General features: G+C 35.1%; 1 protein-coding gene across 3 annotated transcripts in view; it reads left to right on the top strand.

Moving 5' to 3' along the window:
- The window catches only part of ACBD6 (acyl-CoA binding domain containing 6), a 220,352-nt gene that overhangs the window by 102,917 nt on the left and 98,093 nt on the right, over positions 1-19,342 (top strand). For 2 of the 3 annotated variants that reach the window (XM_027612423.1, XM_027612420.2), the window contains one exon: positions 11,309-11,398. In XM_027612423.1, coding sequence (XP_027468224.1) covers positions 11,309-11,398 — 90 coding nt within the window. Of the gene's footprint in view, positions 1-11,308; positions 11,399-15,594; positions 15,740-19,342 lie in introns of all 3 variants that reach the window. The other variant, XM_027612422.1, reaches the window with a different exon arrangement.

Genomic DNA, 19,342 nt, shown 5'->3' with positions numbered 1-19,342 from the left:
CTTGATGATGGCCTAAAAATATGAAATGTCAGAATTAAATTGCTAGCTAAATACTCTTAACCCCTTTATAAAAAAAGACATTTCCCTACTATAATAAGTTGGGTGACAATTAATTTTGAAAGGACATCCAGTTCTTTGTGTCCATCTATCTGATATTTGAGCTTGAGAGATTCATTACTGATTACCTAGGATTCTTTGGGATGGTATCTGACTTTATTTAAAATGTTCATCCAGCAAGTTCAACCCAATTTCAGTCTTGCCTTAGATGACAAAAATTACATTTATTGCACTAAAAATTTGCTGTAAGCACATAAATTTAATTATAGTCATAAAATAAGTCATAGTCATAGAAATTTAATTTATAGTCATAAATGATATGCTTGCTTTTCCACATATTGAAATAAACACAATCATATATTGCTGGAAATGTATATATTTGGATCTATAACTGTCATGGCACATGAACATATATATAAAATGCTTTTAAATAATTCGTATTTCATAATGAAGTTATTATGAATAAGTATAGTTCCTGGTATATATCTTTTTTTTATTCAAGCTGTAATTGCTAATATAGTAAGGCACGTATTTCTAATTGGAGAAAATTACATGGTGTTTCCAGCTGATACTGTAAATAGGACATTGTATTTCACATAACAGAAAAAAGTTTTATAAAAAAAAAGAAACAAGTTTTGTAGTTAATACTTACTATACCATTCTCCATATGTCTGTTGGTTCTTTCAAATGCTTTGAAGGAAGTTACTTTTCTCTCCATCCCTTTCCCTTCTTGCTTTGCTTTAAATTTGTAGCCCATGTCAGAGTACAATTTACATGTTTTTGCCTTGAGAAACTGCTGCAAAATTTCGTGAAACTGATAGTCTTAACATTATTAACAAAAGGTTTAAGAAGCAGAGTCAGTATATTGAGGCTAAATTTATGCTTTTATTTAAGATTTGAGAAAGGAAAAAAAATGTATGTCCCTAAATAACTTTCTACATTTCAGTATATGTTATTTTGATTGTATATTTGATTAAAATAGTAATTTGAAGGCATTTGTTCATTCACACTAATAATTGAGAAATGCATTCTAAACTGTCACATTCTCATTTGCATTAGTGCAGGCAGCACCATTTCAAAATCAAGCCTAACTTTATATCAGAAGCTCATATTTAGTACAAAATCAGAAGGTAGTAAAAGTAGGTTAAATCTTATGAGCTTTGGCAACTTATTTTTTATTGTGGTAAAATACACATAACATAAAATTTACCATTTTAGCCATTTTACTGTGGCACTAAATACATTCACTTGCACTATCACCACCATCCATCTATAGAATTTTTTCATCTTCCCCAACCAAAAGTCTGTACTCATTAAACACTAACTCCTCATTCCCTCCCCTATCTCCACCCACCCACCCCCCCAGCAACCACCATTCTGCCTTCTATCTCCATGAATGTAACTACTTTAGGTATCTCATGGAAATGGAATCACAAGTATTTGTCCTTTGTGACTGACTTATTCCACTTAGCATAACGTCTTCAGGTTCATCTATGTTATAACATGTGTCAGAATTTCCTTGCTTTTTAAAACTAAATAATATTGCATTGTATGTCTATACCACATTTCGTTTATCTGTCTTTGGACACTTGAGTTGCTTTCATATTTTGGCTATTATGAATAATGTTGCTATGAATGTGGGTGTACAAATTTTTGTTTCATTTTTTTCCAACACTTTACTATGAAAAATTTTAAGCATACAGCAAAGTTGAAAGAAATTTACAGTGAACATCTATATCCCTACCACCTAGATTCTACCACTAATATTTTACTGTGCTGGCTTTATCAATATCTATCCATCTTTCTGTCCATCAGTCAATCTTATTTTAGATGCATTTCAGAGTATTTTGCAGACAACACATTACCTTCTAAATGCTTCAGCATCATATCACTTACTAGAATTCAGTATTTTTTCTTTTGAGATAGCATTTACATACGGTGAAATGCACAAATCTTAACTGCACATTCAGTTAATATACCTATGTAAGTGAAACTCCTGTCAAGATATAGAACATTACTATCACCTCAGAAAGTTCCATCATGCCCCTTCCCAGCTGGTTCGTTCTTCTAATTCCACAGATGTAACCATTGTTCTTATAATTTTTCTACCATAGATTGGTTTTGTAAGTTTTAGAACTTTATGTAAATGGAATCATAATATGTACTTTCTGTGTAAGTTTTCTTTCATTTAGCATTATGTTTTGAGATTCAGTCACTTTGTTCTGTAAATCAGTTCTTTCTTGTACTACTGAGTAATATTCCATCATACAAATATATCATTATCCATTGCCTTGTGATGGACATCTGGGCTGTTTTCTTTTTTTTTAAGATTTTATTTATTTATTTGACAGAGAGAGACACAGCGAGAGAGGGAACACAAACAGGGGGGAGTGGGAGAGGGAGAAGCAGGCCTCCCACCGAGCAGGGAGCCCGATGTGGGGCTCAATCCCAGGACCCCGGGATCATGGCCTGAGCCAAAGGCAGACGCTTAATGACTGAGCCACCCCGGTGCCCCACCTGGGCTGTTTTCATGGCAACTTATTATTACTTATTTTATACAGGATAAAGTAATAACTCCCTTGCTTATTTCTTCATCCTTAAGTCACTAACGTTATGGCTTAGTAACTCCGTGTGAAGAGATTTTTTAAAGTAGTAAATTTAAAATACTTCTCAATTCCCTGTTAACTCAGCAACAGCATTTCTCTTTACCTTAGATCTTAGCCAGTGAAAGAGATCCAGTAGTTGCTGATTTAAATATGTATCACACATACTGGTATGTGGTATTCTCTCTAAGGCTGGTAAATGAAGTATCCTATGAGGAGCCACTGCCTTCCCTGCTAGGCGCATCTTGGCACCTTACACTGCCTCCTGATCCTAATCCTGTCTTTACGTTTTTGAAACAACACTGTTGGGTCACTGTTGAGAGGGAGGGGTAAGTGGGAGGCCTTGTGTAGTTCGTGGTGCCGCAGGTAGCCAGCTGCTCTAGCAGCCATAGCAGCAAAGGTAGACGATAGGGATGACAGAGGGGACAGAGACACGGAAGGTTGTCGGTAGCCGCAGTCAGTCTCCACCACAATTGTCAGTTTAAACCCAGTGTTTTTGCAGAGAGAAGTTCAAGTCAGTCTGTTTGCAGTATTTCTTTTGCACAGAATAACAAGATAACTCTCACAAATTTAAATATACTAACTTTGCTATGTTTCTGTCTACTGTACTTATGGTGTACGTTTTGTATGTGTTCTCAAAATACCATAAGAACATCAAGACTCATTTTATAATGCATTCATTTTTCATTTAATTTGTGGTATCAGGAGAAAATCTAGTTTTAAAAAGATTCTACAGGTATAAGGACAAGTAACTAAGGATATCAAAGAAGCATTTAAAATATTAAGACCCGCTCTGTATTTTCCATAAGATATGAAAGTAATACCACTTAATAGGTTAGCTGCCACCCTGCACTTTCAAAGCACTTAAGAGTCATTCATCTGTCTGAGGTAGGACAGTATTTGCACTCGTGGTTAACAGATGAGAACTCTTTTTTACCCCCTGTGTTTTACTGTATTCGAATTCCAGAATTTATCCAGAGCTCTACAAATAGTGCTTCTTAGTCTTCTTGTGGCCAAAACTTCCTTTAAATAATGACTTTCCCCCAATCTCCTAAATACTTGTAGGATATTTTTTCAGGAGACTTGTTAAAACTAGAAACAAAGAATTGTCAGCTTTTGTGGTATAGTAAAAGTACATTTAACTTGAAAATTTGTAGGAGATTGTATCATTCATAGAAAATAAAGCAATTATATAAAAAATAGGTGAACTACTTTATGAATTGGGATAGTCTTTAAGAAACTTGTCACTTTGATATGTATCTACTTCATGGTTTTTCTCTTAGAGGAGAGATTATGAAATCCTGTATCTGAAATAATTTAATAATTGCATTGTATTTGTCGAGATATGTGTGTGGTTACCAAAGAGAAAAGGAAGAAAACACAGGTGTTTGCTTCCTGATTTTGTCCCGAATGGTTATGAGGATAACATCTCTGCAAATTACTGGTTATATTATTCCTTGAATTAATAATCTTAGAGCATGTTCACAGGAACTTTATAATTTGAAGTAAAAGGGGAAAGATTTATGCGATCTGAAGAGATCACATTCAGACACCTGGTTGTGCTGGTCTTTCTTCATTTAAGTATAGAACATTTTGAAGGTAAAATTCCAAAGCCTGATTTATTTTATCTTTGTTTATTTACAGGTATGTTTAATCTTGCTCTTGTTTTGGGCTTCTTAATACTGTGTAAAAATATTAATCATTAGGTGGTCTTAATGTAGATATCTTCAGCACTTCTACAGAAAGTCATTGTCAGAGAATTCATTCTAATTCAAGGTTAATTAGTGTACCATTAAAATAATGTGTTACAAAAATTAATTACATCATGGGTCAAAAAACGTATTAAAAAGCGTAGTGTAAATGTCTGAGAGCACATCATCCTCCTTAAAACATTGCTAGACTAGTGCTACCGTTCTGGAAAATATATCTAAAGTGGAAATCACTACTGGGGTCCAGTCATAGGTGTTTCCCCTAAAGTAAATTTTTGGCACCACATATGGGAAATTTAAAATATAACTCCCATTAACAGTAAAATGTGTTGCTTGTCTGCTTTCCCGTCACAATGGCTAAGGATTTATATTTTAGCGTTAGTCGATATAACCCTATTGGGTTAAACCTGAGGAGAAAGCAGGAACCTAGTTGAGAAGTAGAAATTATCTGTACAGTTTGAAGTAAAAGTCCTAGATATATTAATATTATGTTTTCTTACTTAACTATTAGGTACTTTGGTAGGTGCCCCATGTAAGTATATCACACGTCATTTTAACTGTGCAGTAATTCTTGTTAATAGTTTAACTTAATAGCCATAAAATATACACTTAGAATTAGAGACTTTGAAATCCTGATTCTCTTAATGTAAAATCTGTGAAACAGTTAAATAGAACTATAGAATATTTTATACATTGGTATTTTTCCCAAGAGTCTTATTACAGTATCTGATTGTCCCTATGAAGGGTTTTGGAATTTGTGCCTTAGTAACACCAGGTTAATACATATTAGAGCTACAGAAATTTTAACATGGGAAACTCTTTTTCTCTACTAGACAATACATTTTTTACTTGGCTTTTAGAACTGTCTCCATTAAAAGATATTCTTAGTGGGCTCTGAACAAAATAGTTTTGCTGCTATAACAAATTGTGAAGAATTTGCCCACATTTAAAAATTTTTCTGCTTTCCTTCCTCTTTGGATTTTGTGTAAGCCTGTAGGAAAACATATTCACAAGTAAATAAATTGAGCAAATGGAAGAAAAGGAGAAGAATAATTTGAAGGGAAGAAGTTGTCTTTGTTTTTTTCTTGTTTTCTTCAAGAATAAATCCTGGTTTAATTAGTCGAACTACTAGGTGCATGAAGAGAGTCTGAAAGATAAAGAGTATAAAGTGGGTTTAGAAAAGCTTTCTTGAAAAGTGCTTTTTACTTTAAAACCATCTTTGTCCCTGCTTATATCTTCTTAAATCTTTTCTAAAATGACATAAAGTAGGGATTTCAACTTAATGTAGAAAAACATTACATTCTTTAAAAATGACAACATCACTTCTACCCTCAAAGAGTAGGTTTAAACTATATACCACTCATTTCTTCAGAAAAGCCCTTAGCTTCTGGGTTTTTTTTTTTTTTTTTTTGGACCAAGTGAGCTGCTTTAATTAACTAAATCAAGATTTTCTGAAAGTGGAGAATAGAAGTAACATGTTGATAGTAACTGTGAGTCTTTGGTAGACAGTGGTTAAATGTTTCATATTTAGTACTTTGTCTCCTAACAGTCATCTATTCTGTTTTGCAAGTGCAACATTTGAAGATAGACACTAGCAGACTGTATTAGTGGGTTTTTTTAGATATTTCACAGTGTAAATTTGGGATATTAATGGGCAGTGCTTAGTTTCAAACTGACTAAATTTTCTTACATTGTAAGGAATATATGAGTTAATTTAGATATACTGATTGTAATTTCTACCTAAGTTTAAGTACTCATATTTTATCCATAAGATTTCTTTCACCAGAAGAAGTGAACATAATAATTTAAGAAAACTATTTTACATTTATAAAGTACTTTAAAATTAACAACGCATTATCTTATAGTTCATTCATTCAACAAGTACTAATCGGTGTTACTGGTGTTAGTATTATCCTTTTCTTTACTCTGTGGGTGAGGAAATGGATCAGGCTGAAGTAAGTCATTGGGCTCGTGCATAATGGATTCCAGAAGTAGAACTCAGGATTTCCAGTTGATTTAGAAAAGCCTATTGCCTTTCCCATGGAGGATTTTCTATCAACTATTCTTAGAATAATTAACCTGCAGTTTTACATATTACTTTGTCTTTCTTAAAACATTGTATCTTTTAGGACATATTTATTAATAATTACTTGAATGGCCTAAATGCTACAATCAAAAGATACAGGGTGGCGGAATGGATAAAAAAGACCCATCTATATGCTGCCTTCAGGAGACTCACCTCTGATCTAAAGACACATAGACTGAAAATGAAGAGATGGAAAAACATTTACCATGCAAATGGAAGCAAGAAACAAGCTGGGGTAGCAATACTTACATCAGACAAAATAGACTTTAAAACAAACACTGTAGGAGCGCCTGGATGGCTCAGACGTTTGAGCATCTGCCTTTGGATCAGGTCATGATCTCCAGGTCCTGGAATCGAGCCCCATGTTGGGGTTCCAGCTCAGCGGGGAATCTGCTTCTCCCTCTCCCTCTGCCTCTCCCCCTGCTTGTGCTCTCTCTGTCTCTGTCTCTGACTCTCAAATGAATAAATAAAATCTTAAAAAAAAGAAACACTGTAGCAAGAGACAAAGAAGGGCATTACATAATGATAAAGGGATCAATCCAACAAGAAGTTATAAGAATTGTAAATATCTTGCACCTAACATTGGAGCACCTAAATACATAAAGCAAATATTAATGGACATAAAGAGAGAAATTGATGGTAATACAGTAATAGTAGGGAATTTAACAACCCACTTACATCAATGGATAGATTTAGGCAGAAAATCCATAAAGAAACAGTATCGTTGAATGAGACATTATAACAGATGGTTATAACATATTTATAGAAAGTTCCATCCAAAAACAACAGAATACACATTCTTTTCAAGTGCTCATGGAACATTCTCCAGAATAATCACATGTTAGGCCACAAAACAGGTCTCAAATATTTTAAGAATGTGAAATCGCACCATGCGTTTTTTTCTGATCACAACAGTATGAAACTAGAAATCAATTACAAGAAAAAAACTGGAAAAAACACAAACGTGGAGGCTAAACAACATGCTACTAAACAACGAGTGGGTCAGTGAAGAAGTCAAAGAAGAAATAAAAAACATGGAGACAAATGAAAATGAAAACACAAAGATCCAAAATCTTTGGGGTGCAGCAAAAGCAGTTCTTAGAAGGAAATGTATAGCAATACAGGCCTGCCTCAAGAAACAAGAAAAAGCTCAAATAAACAATCTAACCTTACACCTTAAAAGAACAAAACCCAAGGTGAGTGGAAGAAAGGAAATAATAAAGATCAGAGCATAAAGAAATGACATAAAGACTAAAAAAAAAAATCAGTGAAATCAGTAGGAGGTTCTTTGAGAAGATAAAATTGATAACCCTTAGCCATACTCATGGGGGGGGGGGGCAAAAAAGGACCCAAATAAAGTCAGAAACAAAGGAGAAGTAACATCTGACACCACAGAAATACAAAGCATTTTAAGAGACTAATAGGAAAAATTATATGCCAACAAATTGGACAACCTAGAAAAAATGGATAAATTCCTAGAAACATATAGTCATCTATAACTAAATCAGGAAGAAATAGAAAATCTGAAAATCCTAGTAACAAAATTGAATTGGTAATCAAAAAACTACCAAAAAATAAACATCTAGGTAAATTCTAGATCCACAGGTAAATTCTATCAAACATTTAAAGAAGAGTTAATACCTATTGTCCTTAAACTATTCCAAAAAATAGAAGAGGAAGGAAAGCTTTAAAATACATTCTACGAAGCCGGCATTACCCTGATACCAAAATTGTGCACGGACACCACCAAAAAAGAAAACCACAGGTCAATATCCCTGATGAACATAGATGCAAAAATCCTCAACAAAATATTAGCAAGCCACATTCACAGTACATTAAAAGGATCATTCAGGGGCACCTGGGTGGCTAAGCTGTTAAGTGTCTGCCTTCGGCTCAGGTCATGATCCCTGGGTTCTGGGATCGAGCCCCGCATCGGGCTCCCTGCTCCGCGGGAAGCCTGCTTCTCCCTTTCCCACTCCCCCTGCTTGTGTTCCTTCTCTCGCTGTGTCTCGCTCTGTCAAATAAATAAAATCTTAAAAAAAAGTTAAAAAATTAAAAAAATAAAAGGATCATTCACCCCCACCAAGTGGGATTTTTTTCTGGGGATCCAAGGATGGTTCAGTAGTCACAAGCCAATCAACGTGATACACCACATCAATAAAATGAAGGATGAAAATCATGTGATCATCTCAGTAGATGCAGAAAAAGCATTTGACAAAATTTGACATCTGTTCATGATAGGAACTCAACAAATTAGAGGGGAAAATACCTCAACATAATAAGAGCCATATATGAAACACCCATAGCTAACACCATACTCAATGGTGAAAAACTGAGGGCTTTTTCTCTAAGATCAGGAACAAGACAAAGATGTCCACTCTCACCACTTAATTCAGTATAGTGCTGGAAGTCCTAGCAATAGCAATTATAAAAGAGAAAGAAATACAAGGCATCCATATTGGTAAGGAAGAGGTTAAACTGTCCCTCTTTGCAGATGACATGATACTATACATGGAAAACCCTAAAGGCTCCACCAGAAAACTACTAGAACTGATAAATGAATTCAGTGAAGTTGTAAGATACAAAATTAATACCCAGAAATCAGCATTTCTGTATACTAATAACAAAATAACAGAGAAATTAAGAAAAAATTTCATTTACAATTGCACCAAAAATAGTAAAATAAAATACCTAGGACTAAACTTAACCAAAGAGGTGAAAGACCTGTTCTCTAAAAACTATAAAACATTGATGAAAGAAATTAAAGACAACACAAACAAATGGAAAGATAGTCCCTGCTCATGGATTGAAAGAACCAATATTGTTAAAATGTTCATACCCAAAGCAATCAACAGATTCAGTGCAATCTCTATCAAAATACCAACAGCATTTTTCACAGAACAAGAACAAATAATCCTAAAATTTGGATGGAACCACAAAAGAGGCTGAATATCCAAAGCAATCTTGAGAAAGAAAAAACTGCAGGTATCATAATTCCAGATTTCAAGGTAAGACTACAAAGCTGTAGTCATCAAAGCAGTATGGTGTTTGCACAAAGTAGGCACATAGATGAATGGAACAGAGTAGGGAACCCAAGTACAAACTCATGCTCATATGGTCAATTCATCTATGACAAAGACAAAAACATACAATAGGGAAAAAATAGTTTCTTCAATAAATGGTGTTGAGAAAAGTAGACAGGTACCTGTAAAAGAATGAAACTGGATCACTTTCTCACACCATCCACAAAAATAAACTCAAAATGGATTAAAGACCTAAATGTAAGACCTGAAACCATAAAAATCCTAGAATGGAGCACAGGTAGTAATTTCTCTGGCATAGGCCATAGCAACATTTTTCTTGGTAAGTCTCCTAAGGCAAAAGCAAAAATAAACTATTGGGACTCTATCAAAATAAAAAGCTTTTGCACAACCAAGGAAATCATCAGCAAAACAAAAAGGCAACCTACTGAATGGGAAAAGATATTTCCAAGTGATATGTCCAATGAGGGGTTAATATCCAAACTATATGAAGAGTTTGTGTGCCTCAACACCAAAAAAATAACACAATTAAAAAGTGGGCAGAGGATCTGAATAGACATTTTTCCAAAGACATACAGATGGCCAATAGACACATGAAAAGATGCTCAACATAGTAATCATCAGCAAAATGCAGAAAAAAACCACAAAGAGATATTACCTCATATCTGTCAGAATGGCTAAAATCAAAAACAAAAGAAATAATAAGTGTTGTAGAGGATGTGGAGAAAAAGGAGCCCTCCTGCATTGTTGGTGGGAACGTGAATTGGTGTAGCCACTGTGGAAAACAGTATGGAGGTTCCTCAAAATAATAAAAATAGAAATACCAGCGGTGCCTGGGTAGCTCATTCAGTTGAGTGTCTGCCTTTGGCTCAGGTCATGATCCTGGGGTCCTGGGATTGAGCCCCACATCGGGCTCCCTGCTCAGCAGGGGAGTCTGCTTTTCTCTCTTCCTCTGCCCCTCTCCCTGCTCATGCACGTGCTCTCTCTCTCTCAAATAAACAAATAAATAACATCTTTAAAAAAATAGAAATATGATCCCCCCCAAAAAATACTGTATGATCCAATAATTTCACTACTGGGTATTTACCCAAAGAAAACAAAAACACTAATTTGAAAAGATAAATGCACTCCTATGTCTATTGCAGAATTACATACAGTAGCCAAGATGTGGAAGCAGCCTAAGTGTCCATTGATAGAAAAATGGATAAAGAAGTTGTGATATATCGATATGTGTACACAACACACACATGCATACAAATATTATGCTCTTGTAAAAAAGGATGAGAATGGCAAGCAATATGGATGGACCTAAAGGATGTTATGCTAAGTGAAATAAATCAGACTAATAAAGACAAATACCATATGATTTCACTTGTGGAATCTAAAAAACAAAACATGAATAAACAAAAAGCAGAATCAGATCTATAAATACACAGAACAAACTGATGATTGTCGGAAGGGGGCTGGGGACATGGGAAAAATGGGTGAAGGGGAGTGGGAGATACAGACTTTTAGTTGTGTAATGAATAAATCACAGGAATAAGAGGCACAGCATAGGGAATACGGTCACTGATACTATAATAGAATTGTATGGTGACAGATGGTAGTTACACTTGCGGTGAGAATAGCATAACATATAGAGAAGTTGAATCACTGTGTTGTACACCTGAAACTAGTGTAACATTGTGTGTCAACTATACTCAGATAAATATAATAATGAAATATATACACGATTCTCAAAGAAAAAAAGTATGTTTTACCTGGCCTCATAACTGGAACAACAAATTCATTTCTTTTTTTGTGTGTTTTTAGGGAAGAGCTCTACTCCATTGGGCATGTGATCGAGGACATAAAGAACTAGTTACAGTCCTGCTACAATATAGAGCTGATATTAACTGTCAGGTAAGACTGATGAAGAGGGAGCTTTTTTAAAAAATCGAGGTAAAATTTGCACAACATAAAATTCACCATATTAACCACTTTAAAGTGTAAAGTTCATTGGCATTCATACACTTAACAGTATTGTGTGACTGTTGCTACTTTCTTGTTTCACATTTTCTTTACCCCAAAAGGAAACCTTGTACTTGCTAAGCAGTCACTCCCTATTTCCCCCTCATCACAGACCGTGGCAACAACTAATCTGCTTTCTGTTTCAACGGATTTGCCTATTCTGGGTATTTCATGTAAATAGAATCATAATCAGTGGCTTCTTTAACTTGTCATATGTTTTCAAGGTTCATCATGTAGCATGTAACAGTACTTCATTCTTTTTTTATGGCTAAATATTATACCGTTGTACGGGTATACCACATGTTGTTTTATCATTTCTTCAGTTGAGGGACAGTTGGGTAATTTCCATTTTTTGGCAGTTGTGAATAATTGCTGTGAGCAATTCATGTATGTGTTTTTGAACGCTTCTTTTCAGTTCTTTGGTTCTGTACCTAAGAGTAGAATTTCAGAGTTGTATGGTAATTTGATGTTATTGGGGAACCTCAAAACTATTTCCACAGGAATCACACCATTTTACATTTCTACTGGCAATGCATGAGGGTTCTAATTTCTCCACTGCTTTGCCAACACTTATTTTCTTTTTAGTAACCATTATACTGGGGGCAAAGCGATATCACATCTTGCTTGATTTTGATTTGTATTTCTTTAACAACTGATGTTGATATCTTTTCATGTACTTGTTAAAAAAGTCTGAATCTCCTTTGGAGAAATGTCTGTTTAAGTCCTTCACCCCTTTTTAAATTGAGTTGTTTGTCTTTTTGTTGTTAAGATTTGAGAGTTCTTTATATATTCTGGGTAGTAGACCACTGTCAGATACATGATTTGCAGGTATCTTCTTCCTTTCTGTGGGTTCTTTTCACTTTTTGATAGTATCGTTTGGTGCACAGGTTTTAAGTTTGATGTAAGTCCAGTTTATCTATTTTTTTTTCAGTTGTGCTCTTGGTGTCATACTTAAGAAACCATTGCCAAATATAAGATCATTAAGATTTACCCTTATGTTTTCTTTCTTTTTTGTTTTTACTGTAGCAAAATATACATAACATAAAATTTACCATTTTAACCATTTTGAAGTGTGCAGTTCTGTGGCATTAAGTACATTCACATTGTTCAACCATCACCACCATTCATCTCTAGAACTTTTTCTTCTTCCCCAACTGAAATTCTGAATTCTTAACTAACTCCCCATTTCCCTAGCTCCTAGCAACCACAATTCTACTTTCTACCTTCATGAATTTGACTATTCGAAGTATCTCCTATAAGTGGAATTTTATAATATTTGTCCTTTTATGACTGACTCATTTCACTTAACATAATATTTTCAAGGATCCTCCATGTTGGTAGCATGTGTCAGAATTTCCTTACTTTTTAGGGGCGCCTGGGTGGCTCATTCGGTTAAGCGTCTGCTTTTGGCAGAGTCTGATCTCGGGGTCCCGGAATCGAGCCCCATGTCCAGCTCCATGCTCAGCGGGGAGTCTGCTTCTCCCTCTCCCTTGGCTCCTCCCCTGCTGTTGCTCTCTCTCGCTTACTCCTCTCTCTCAAATAAATTAAAAATTAAAAAAATAAAAAGAATTTCCTTGCTTTTTAAAACTAGTTATCAGTATATGTATATACTGCATTTTGTTTATCCAAATATCCATCTACGGACACTTGGGTTGCTTTCCCCTTTTCATTATTGTGATGACTCCTCCTATGAGCATAGGAAACAAATGTTTATTTGAGTCCTTGCTTTCATTTCTTTTGAGTATGTACCCAGAAGTGGAATTGCTTGATCATATGGTAATTCTTTGTTGAATATTTTGAGGAATCACCATAGCATTTTCCACAGTGGCTACACCATTATACGTCCCCATCAGCCATACACAAGTGTTCCAGTTTCTTCACATCTTTACCAACATTTGTTATTTTCTGTATTTGTGATAATAGGGATCTTACTGAGTGTGAAGTGGTATCTCATTGTGGTTTTAATACGCATTTCCCTAATGATTTGTGATGTTGAACATCTTTTCATTTGATTATCGGTCCTTTATATATCTTCTTTGTTTGTGTCCTTTGCCCATTTTTAAATTGAATTGTTTGTATTTTTAAGTTGTAGGAATTCATTATATATTCTGGATGTCAATCCCTTGTCAGATACATGATTTGCAAATATTTTCTCCCATTCTGTGAACTGTCTTTCACTCTATTGATAGTGTCCTTTGATGCACAACAGTGTTAAATTTTGATGAAGTCCGCCTGACTTATTTTTTCTTTTGTTGCCTGTGCTTTTAGTATCATATGCAAGAAGTCATTGCCAAATTCAATATTTTGAAGCTTTTTCCCCATGTTTAAGAGTTTTATAATTTTAGGTCATATGTCTAGGTCTTTGACCCATTTTGAGTTAGTTTTTGTATATGGCCTAAGGTAGGGGTCCAACTTCATTTTTTTGCATGTGGATAGTCTGTTTTCTCAGCATCATTTGTTGAAATGTCTTTTCCCCACTGAATGGTCTTGGAATCCTTGTCAAAAATCATTTGATCATATATATGAGGGTTTAGGCTTTATATCTTATTCCATTGGTCTATATTTCTGTCTTTGTGCCATTATCACACTGGTTTGATTACTGTAGCTTTGTAGCAAAATTTGAAACCAGGAACTGTGAGACCTCCAACTTTCTTTGTCTTTTTTTAATTTAATTAAATTAATTAATTTATTTAAGTAATGTCTACACCCAATGTGGGGCTCAAACTCACAACCCCAAGATTAAGAGTCACATTCTCCTCCGACTGAGCCAGCCAGATGCCATACAATTTTGTTTTACTTTTTCAAGATTGTTTTGGCTATTCTGGGTTGCTTAATAAGATGGAATTTTTTTTTTTATTTTTGCAAAAAATGTCATTGGGATTTTGATAGGGATTTCGTTGAATCTCTAGATCACTTAGGGGGGTATTGGCATCTTAACAATGTTAAATCTTCCAGTCTATGGGTTGTTTTTCCATTTATTGGTTTCTCTAATTTCCTTAGGCAGCATTTTGTGGTTTTCAGGGTATAGTTCTTTCACCTCCTTGGTTAAGTTTATTCCTAAGTATTTTATTCTTTTTGATGCTATTGTAAATGAAATTGTTTTCTGAATTTCCTTTTTGGATTGTTCATTGTTAGTGTTCAGAAAGACAGCTGATTTTTGCATGTTGATTCTGTATCCTACAACTTTGCTGAATTCGTTTATTAGTTCTTACAGCTTTTGTGGAATCTTTGGGTTTTTTTTTACATATAAGATCATGTTTGTTGTCTATAAACAGATAATTTTCCTTCTTCCTTTACAATTTGGATTCCTTCTCTCTTCCTTTTTTTTTTTTTTTAAGTAATCTGTACACCCAGTGTGAGACTCAAACTCATGACCCCAAATCAAGAGTCACATGCTCTACCGACTGAGCCAGTCAGATGCCCCAGGATTCCTTTTATTTTTCTTGCTTGCTTAATCTGACTAGGCTTTCTAGTACTATGTCAAATAGAAGTAATGTAAATGGGTATCCTTGTCTTGTTCTAGGTGTTTACTTTTTAATTTAGTATATTAGATATAAAATGCTTTTCTTTACATAACATTGATTGCCATATATATCCATTCCAGTCTAGCCCTTTAGGCCTTTGGGATCATCCTGGCTCTTTTCATTAAGCCTAAAGTTTTTAGTTCTAACTACACTCTCCACTTCACTCTAAATTTCTTATTTGACCTAAAAGAAATCTCTAGTTTCCTTACTGATCTACCTTCTCCCATTTCATCCATTCTCATGCTATTATAGTCATCCTCATCTCTGTTCTCTCTGTTTTTCAACTGGTAAAGCCACATGGGAAAAGCCTAATTCTGATTAATGCAATTACCTGCCTTTTACACATGTACACCTAGTCTCTGGGTAAAGCTAGAAAAAATTTATACAACTCTGATATTATCATAAGTTATGGTATCCATCTTTAATTTTGCCTGAAAAGTCTTATAGTCCTTTTCATTCTCAGATTCTCTCTCATTTCACAGAGAATAAGAGAAAGCTTTATCACCAACCCAGATCTCAGCCAGTAGGTCTAAAAACATATATCTCTTCTTGGCTCTCCCTCAGACACTTCAGAGTCACAACATCCTACACTGGACCTACCATCTCTCAACAACTGCCACTACCCCTCACCGTGGTTGGCACCATCATCCAACCAGGTTTCCAGGATCATCCTTGATTCTTCTCTCATTTTCATACCCATTCAAGTCCGGTAGGTTCTGCCTTCTAAGTATATCTCCACATCTACCCATTTCTCTCTCTTTTTTGAAGAGATTTTATTTATTTATTTGACAGAGAGAGACAGTGAGAGAGGGAACACAAGCAGGGGGAGTGGGAGAGGGAGAAGCAGGCTTCTCGCGAAGCAAGGAGCCGGATGCGGGGCTCCATCCCAGGACCCTGGGATCATGACCTGAGCCGAAGGCAGACGCTTAACAACTGAGCCACCCAGGCACCCCTGTACTCATTCTCTATTTCAACATTTCTAGTACACTAGTTCAGGCTTCTTAAATTATTTCAGCAGCTCTGAATTATATTTCTGCTTCTAATCTTAATATCCTTCAGTATGTTTTCCATTTTTCATCTGGAGAATCTTTCTAAGATGCTGATTTGCAACTGTTTTCTTGTTTACTTTTATTTTTCTAAGGCAGAATCTAAATTTCATGTGCCCTGGAAAACCCTTCATGATTTTACATCTCCACTTATTTCTCAGCATGCTCCTTGCTTATGCCCATCCCTGGTGTGCTAAGCTTCATTTCTTTGAAGGACTTGACATGCTGCTCACCTCTTGGCCTTTATATATGCTATTTTCTCTCTCCTTCATTCTCCTTCCTCTGCCTCAGCCTACACATTACTTCCTCCAGGAAGCCTTCCTTCACTCAGCCACTTAGACACACCCAGTAGTTTATAGCTCCCTGTTCTTAAGCTCATCAAAGAGATAGTACAGTACAATCACTTTGTATTGTAATTGGCTGATTACATGTCTGTATTGTCAACACTACCATATACAGGTACTAGAGTCTGGTTATATCACCAGTGCCTTGTATAATAGCTGACATACAGTAGATGCTCAGTAATTATTGAATAAAGTAATATTGGCTTATAAAGAAGTTGATAAAATGTTAGAAAAATAGAACATGAGTACCAGAAAGGACCTAAGCATTTACCAGAACTTTTTGGGTGTCTTCGTTGCTTTATCAGAGGAAATACTTCTTTCCCATTGGACATGTGTGCATTCTTCTTGGGCCAGTTCCCTAGCTTTGAGCCTGCTGCCATAATTTGCCTTGAAATATATATGTATATATATATATATATATTTTTTAGTAGGTACTATGTATATTTTAAAAAAAACCTCGGGCCACCTGGGTGGCTCAGTCAGTTAAGCGTCTGCCTTTGGTTCAAGTCATGATCCTGGGCTCCTGGGATCGAGCCCTGCATTGGGCTCCCTGCTCAGCGGGGAGCCTGCTTCTCCCTCTCCCTTTCCCTTTGCCTGCCGCTCCCACTGCTTGTGCTCTCTCTCTCTCTGTCAAATAAATAAATAAAATCTTAAAAAAAAACCCTCAAAAAACACAAAAGACTCATTTTTAAAACTCTTCCTCCCATCATTGTTTCCCAGCCACCCAGTTCCCTTCTGGAGACAGATCTATTACTAGTTTTATATATATCCATGCAGGATATGTTATATATATATATAAGCATGTATGTAGCAAACTACACACACTATTCTATAACTTGCTTTCTTTATCTTGGAGATTGTTCTATATCAGTATTGATAGTGCTGCCTTACTTTTTTTAATGTCTGCTTAATATTCCTTTATAGAGGTGTACCATAATTTATTTAACTGGTACCATATAAATGGACCAATGTGTTGAGCATCCTTTCCTGTAACCAAGAACCATTTGTATTTCATTTTCTGTGAAATATCTGCTCATATGTTTTGGATATGGATCTGTTTCCCGTTGGATTGATGTTTTCTTCTTAATTTAGAGGAACTTTTTATATATTAAGGAAAATTTAGCACTTTGTGATAAAAATTTTAAAATTTTTCCCCATGTTTCCCTCTCGTACTTTCATCATTTCATGATTTCTTTGATCCATCCAAAATTAATTTGTGTCACATGTATGTAATAGAGATTTTATTTTTGTCCAGATGGTGCCAATTTTATTTTTGTGTGGATGATTAATCATTTGTTCGGTGATGTTTATTGAATAATCTTTCCTTTACTGATTTGAAGTATCTTTTTTTCCATATTCTGACTTCCTCTATATTATTTCAGTGTATTTCTGGGGCTGTTTCCTATCCCATTGCTCTGTTTTTCCGTTCATGTACTTGTGCTATGATGTTTTAAGGATTATAGCTTCAAAATATTTTTTAATATCTTGTAGGATAGGTTCCTTCACTACTTATTGAGAAATTTTCCTGTGATTTTTACTTGTTTATTTTTCTTTATGAACTTTTAAATCATGTTTCCATCCCTTGCTTCCCTTATCCACTACCATAAAGTTAAGTAAATTAAAAAACAAAACAACAAAGTATTGGTGCAATTATGTCTTTTATTTGGTTTGCATTGTTAGGGGGTATTTTGGAGGGAAATGTTCCCAAGTTAGGAATAGCCTGAGGTTTTTGTCTATGTTTTTCTTGTATTATGTTTGGTTAATATAAGACAGACAATTCAAAAACTGCGTATGTGGCCTTATGGAATACTCTTTACAGAATACCAGTTTTAATGCAAAGTAAAAGTTCCATGTAGGTTTTTGGATGGATAATTTAGGACTATGTGCAGCCAGTTTTTTCCTTGACATCTTTGTATTCACAGGACTACTTTATATTGCCCCTAGCCTCGATTTTCCTTTGTTATTGAGAATCCTAATCCATACAATTTGGCTTCAGTTAAGGGAATGCTCTTGACTTTGATAGTTTGGATTGCTAACATGCTTCCAAGTCACAGGGCTTTTGGAGATTAGCTCTCAAAATAGCTTTCCCCTTGTAATTTCTTCTTTGGTTTCGTTATTGAAAACTCTTTTCAAATATAGACAATACAAACATAATAAATGGAAGGAAGGGTTCATCTCCCTCATGATTCAATCTTTCTTAAACAACATTATTATTGACTGGCCTATTGGTTGCCAAAAAGGAAAATCAATTTTATTAGAAGTATTTGCTTGGCCACAGATCGTGGTACTAACCCAGCAGAGACAGGCTGATGTTATCAACTATCTGAAGACTAATTTTTACCATTAGCCTGAAACGGAGTCATAATTAGGGATATGTCAAAGTCTCCTCTGTGTTTTTCTGTAATTTTTACCCGTCAGTATATCTCATATGTACTTTTATTGCAGTTTCTATATTCTGTGACTGATGGAATTGGAACTTTTTATTTTATTTCTAAGAAAGATCCTTTATAGATTTCATTTGTTATCTGGCAGTATTATGGACACAGTTTTGTCTCTTCCACTGCTTGGTATTGATTTTTAGTTCAACTCTGGAACATAGGTTCTTAACCATATTTGAAATTAGGATATAGGTTAAATATACACACATATACCCCACAGACCTCTTGAGTAATTTTGATCTTTCAAACCCTGGAGAAAGATTAAAACTACTCCCAAAGCACACTGGAGGTATTTGAATGCTGAAGATTTATTACTAGGTTTTCTAAGATTTACTGTAAAGTAATAATTAGGAACTCAGCAGGGCTGAGGGGGAAGTGGGAGCATCTGTGGTGTTAGGTGGTTACACTGTGTAGTAGGTGTTAATGCAGTTCAAGTGGAAAATATCTTGTTTGGTACTGAAATATTTAAGACTTGGTGATTTGT

The sequence above is a fragment of the Zalophus californianus genome, chromosome 10 (genome assembly GCF_009762305.2).
Source record: "Zalophus californianus isolate mZalCal1 chromosome 10, mZalCal1.pri.v2, whole genome shotgun sequence".
NCBI lineage: Eukaryota > Metazoa > Chordata > Mammalia > Carnivora > Otariidae > Zalophus > Zalophus californianus.
This window is presented reverse-complemented; position numbering and strand designations above follow the sequence as displayed.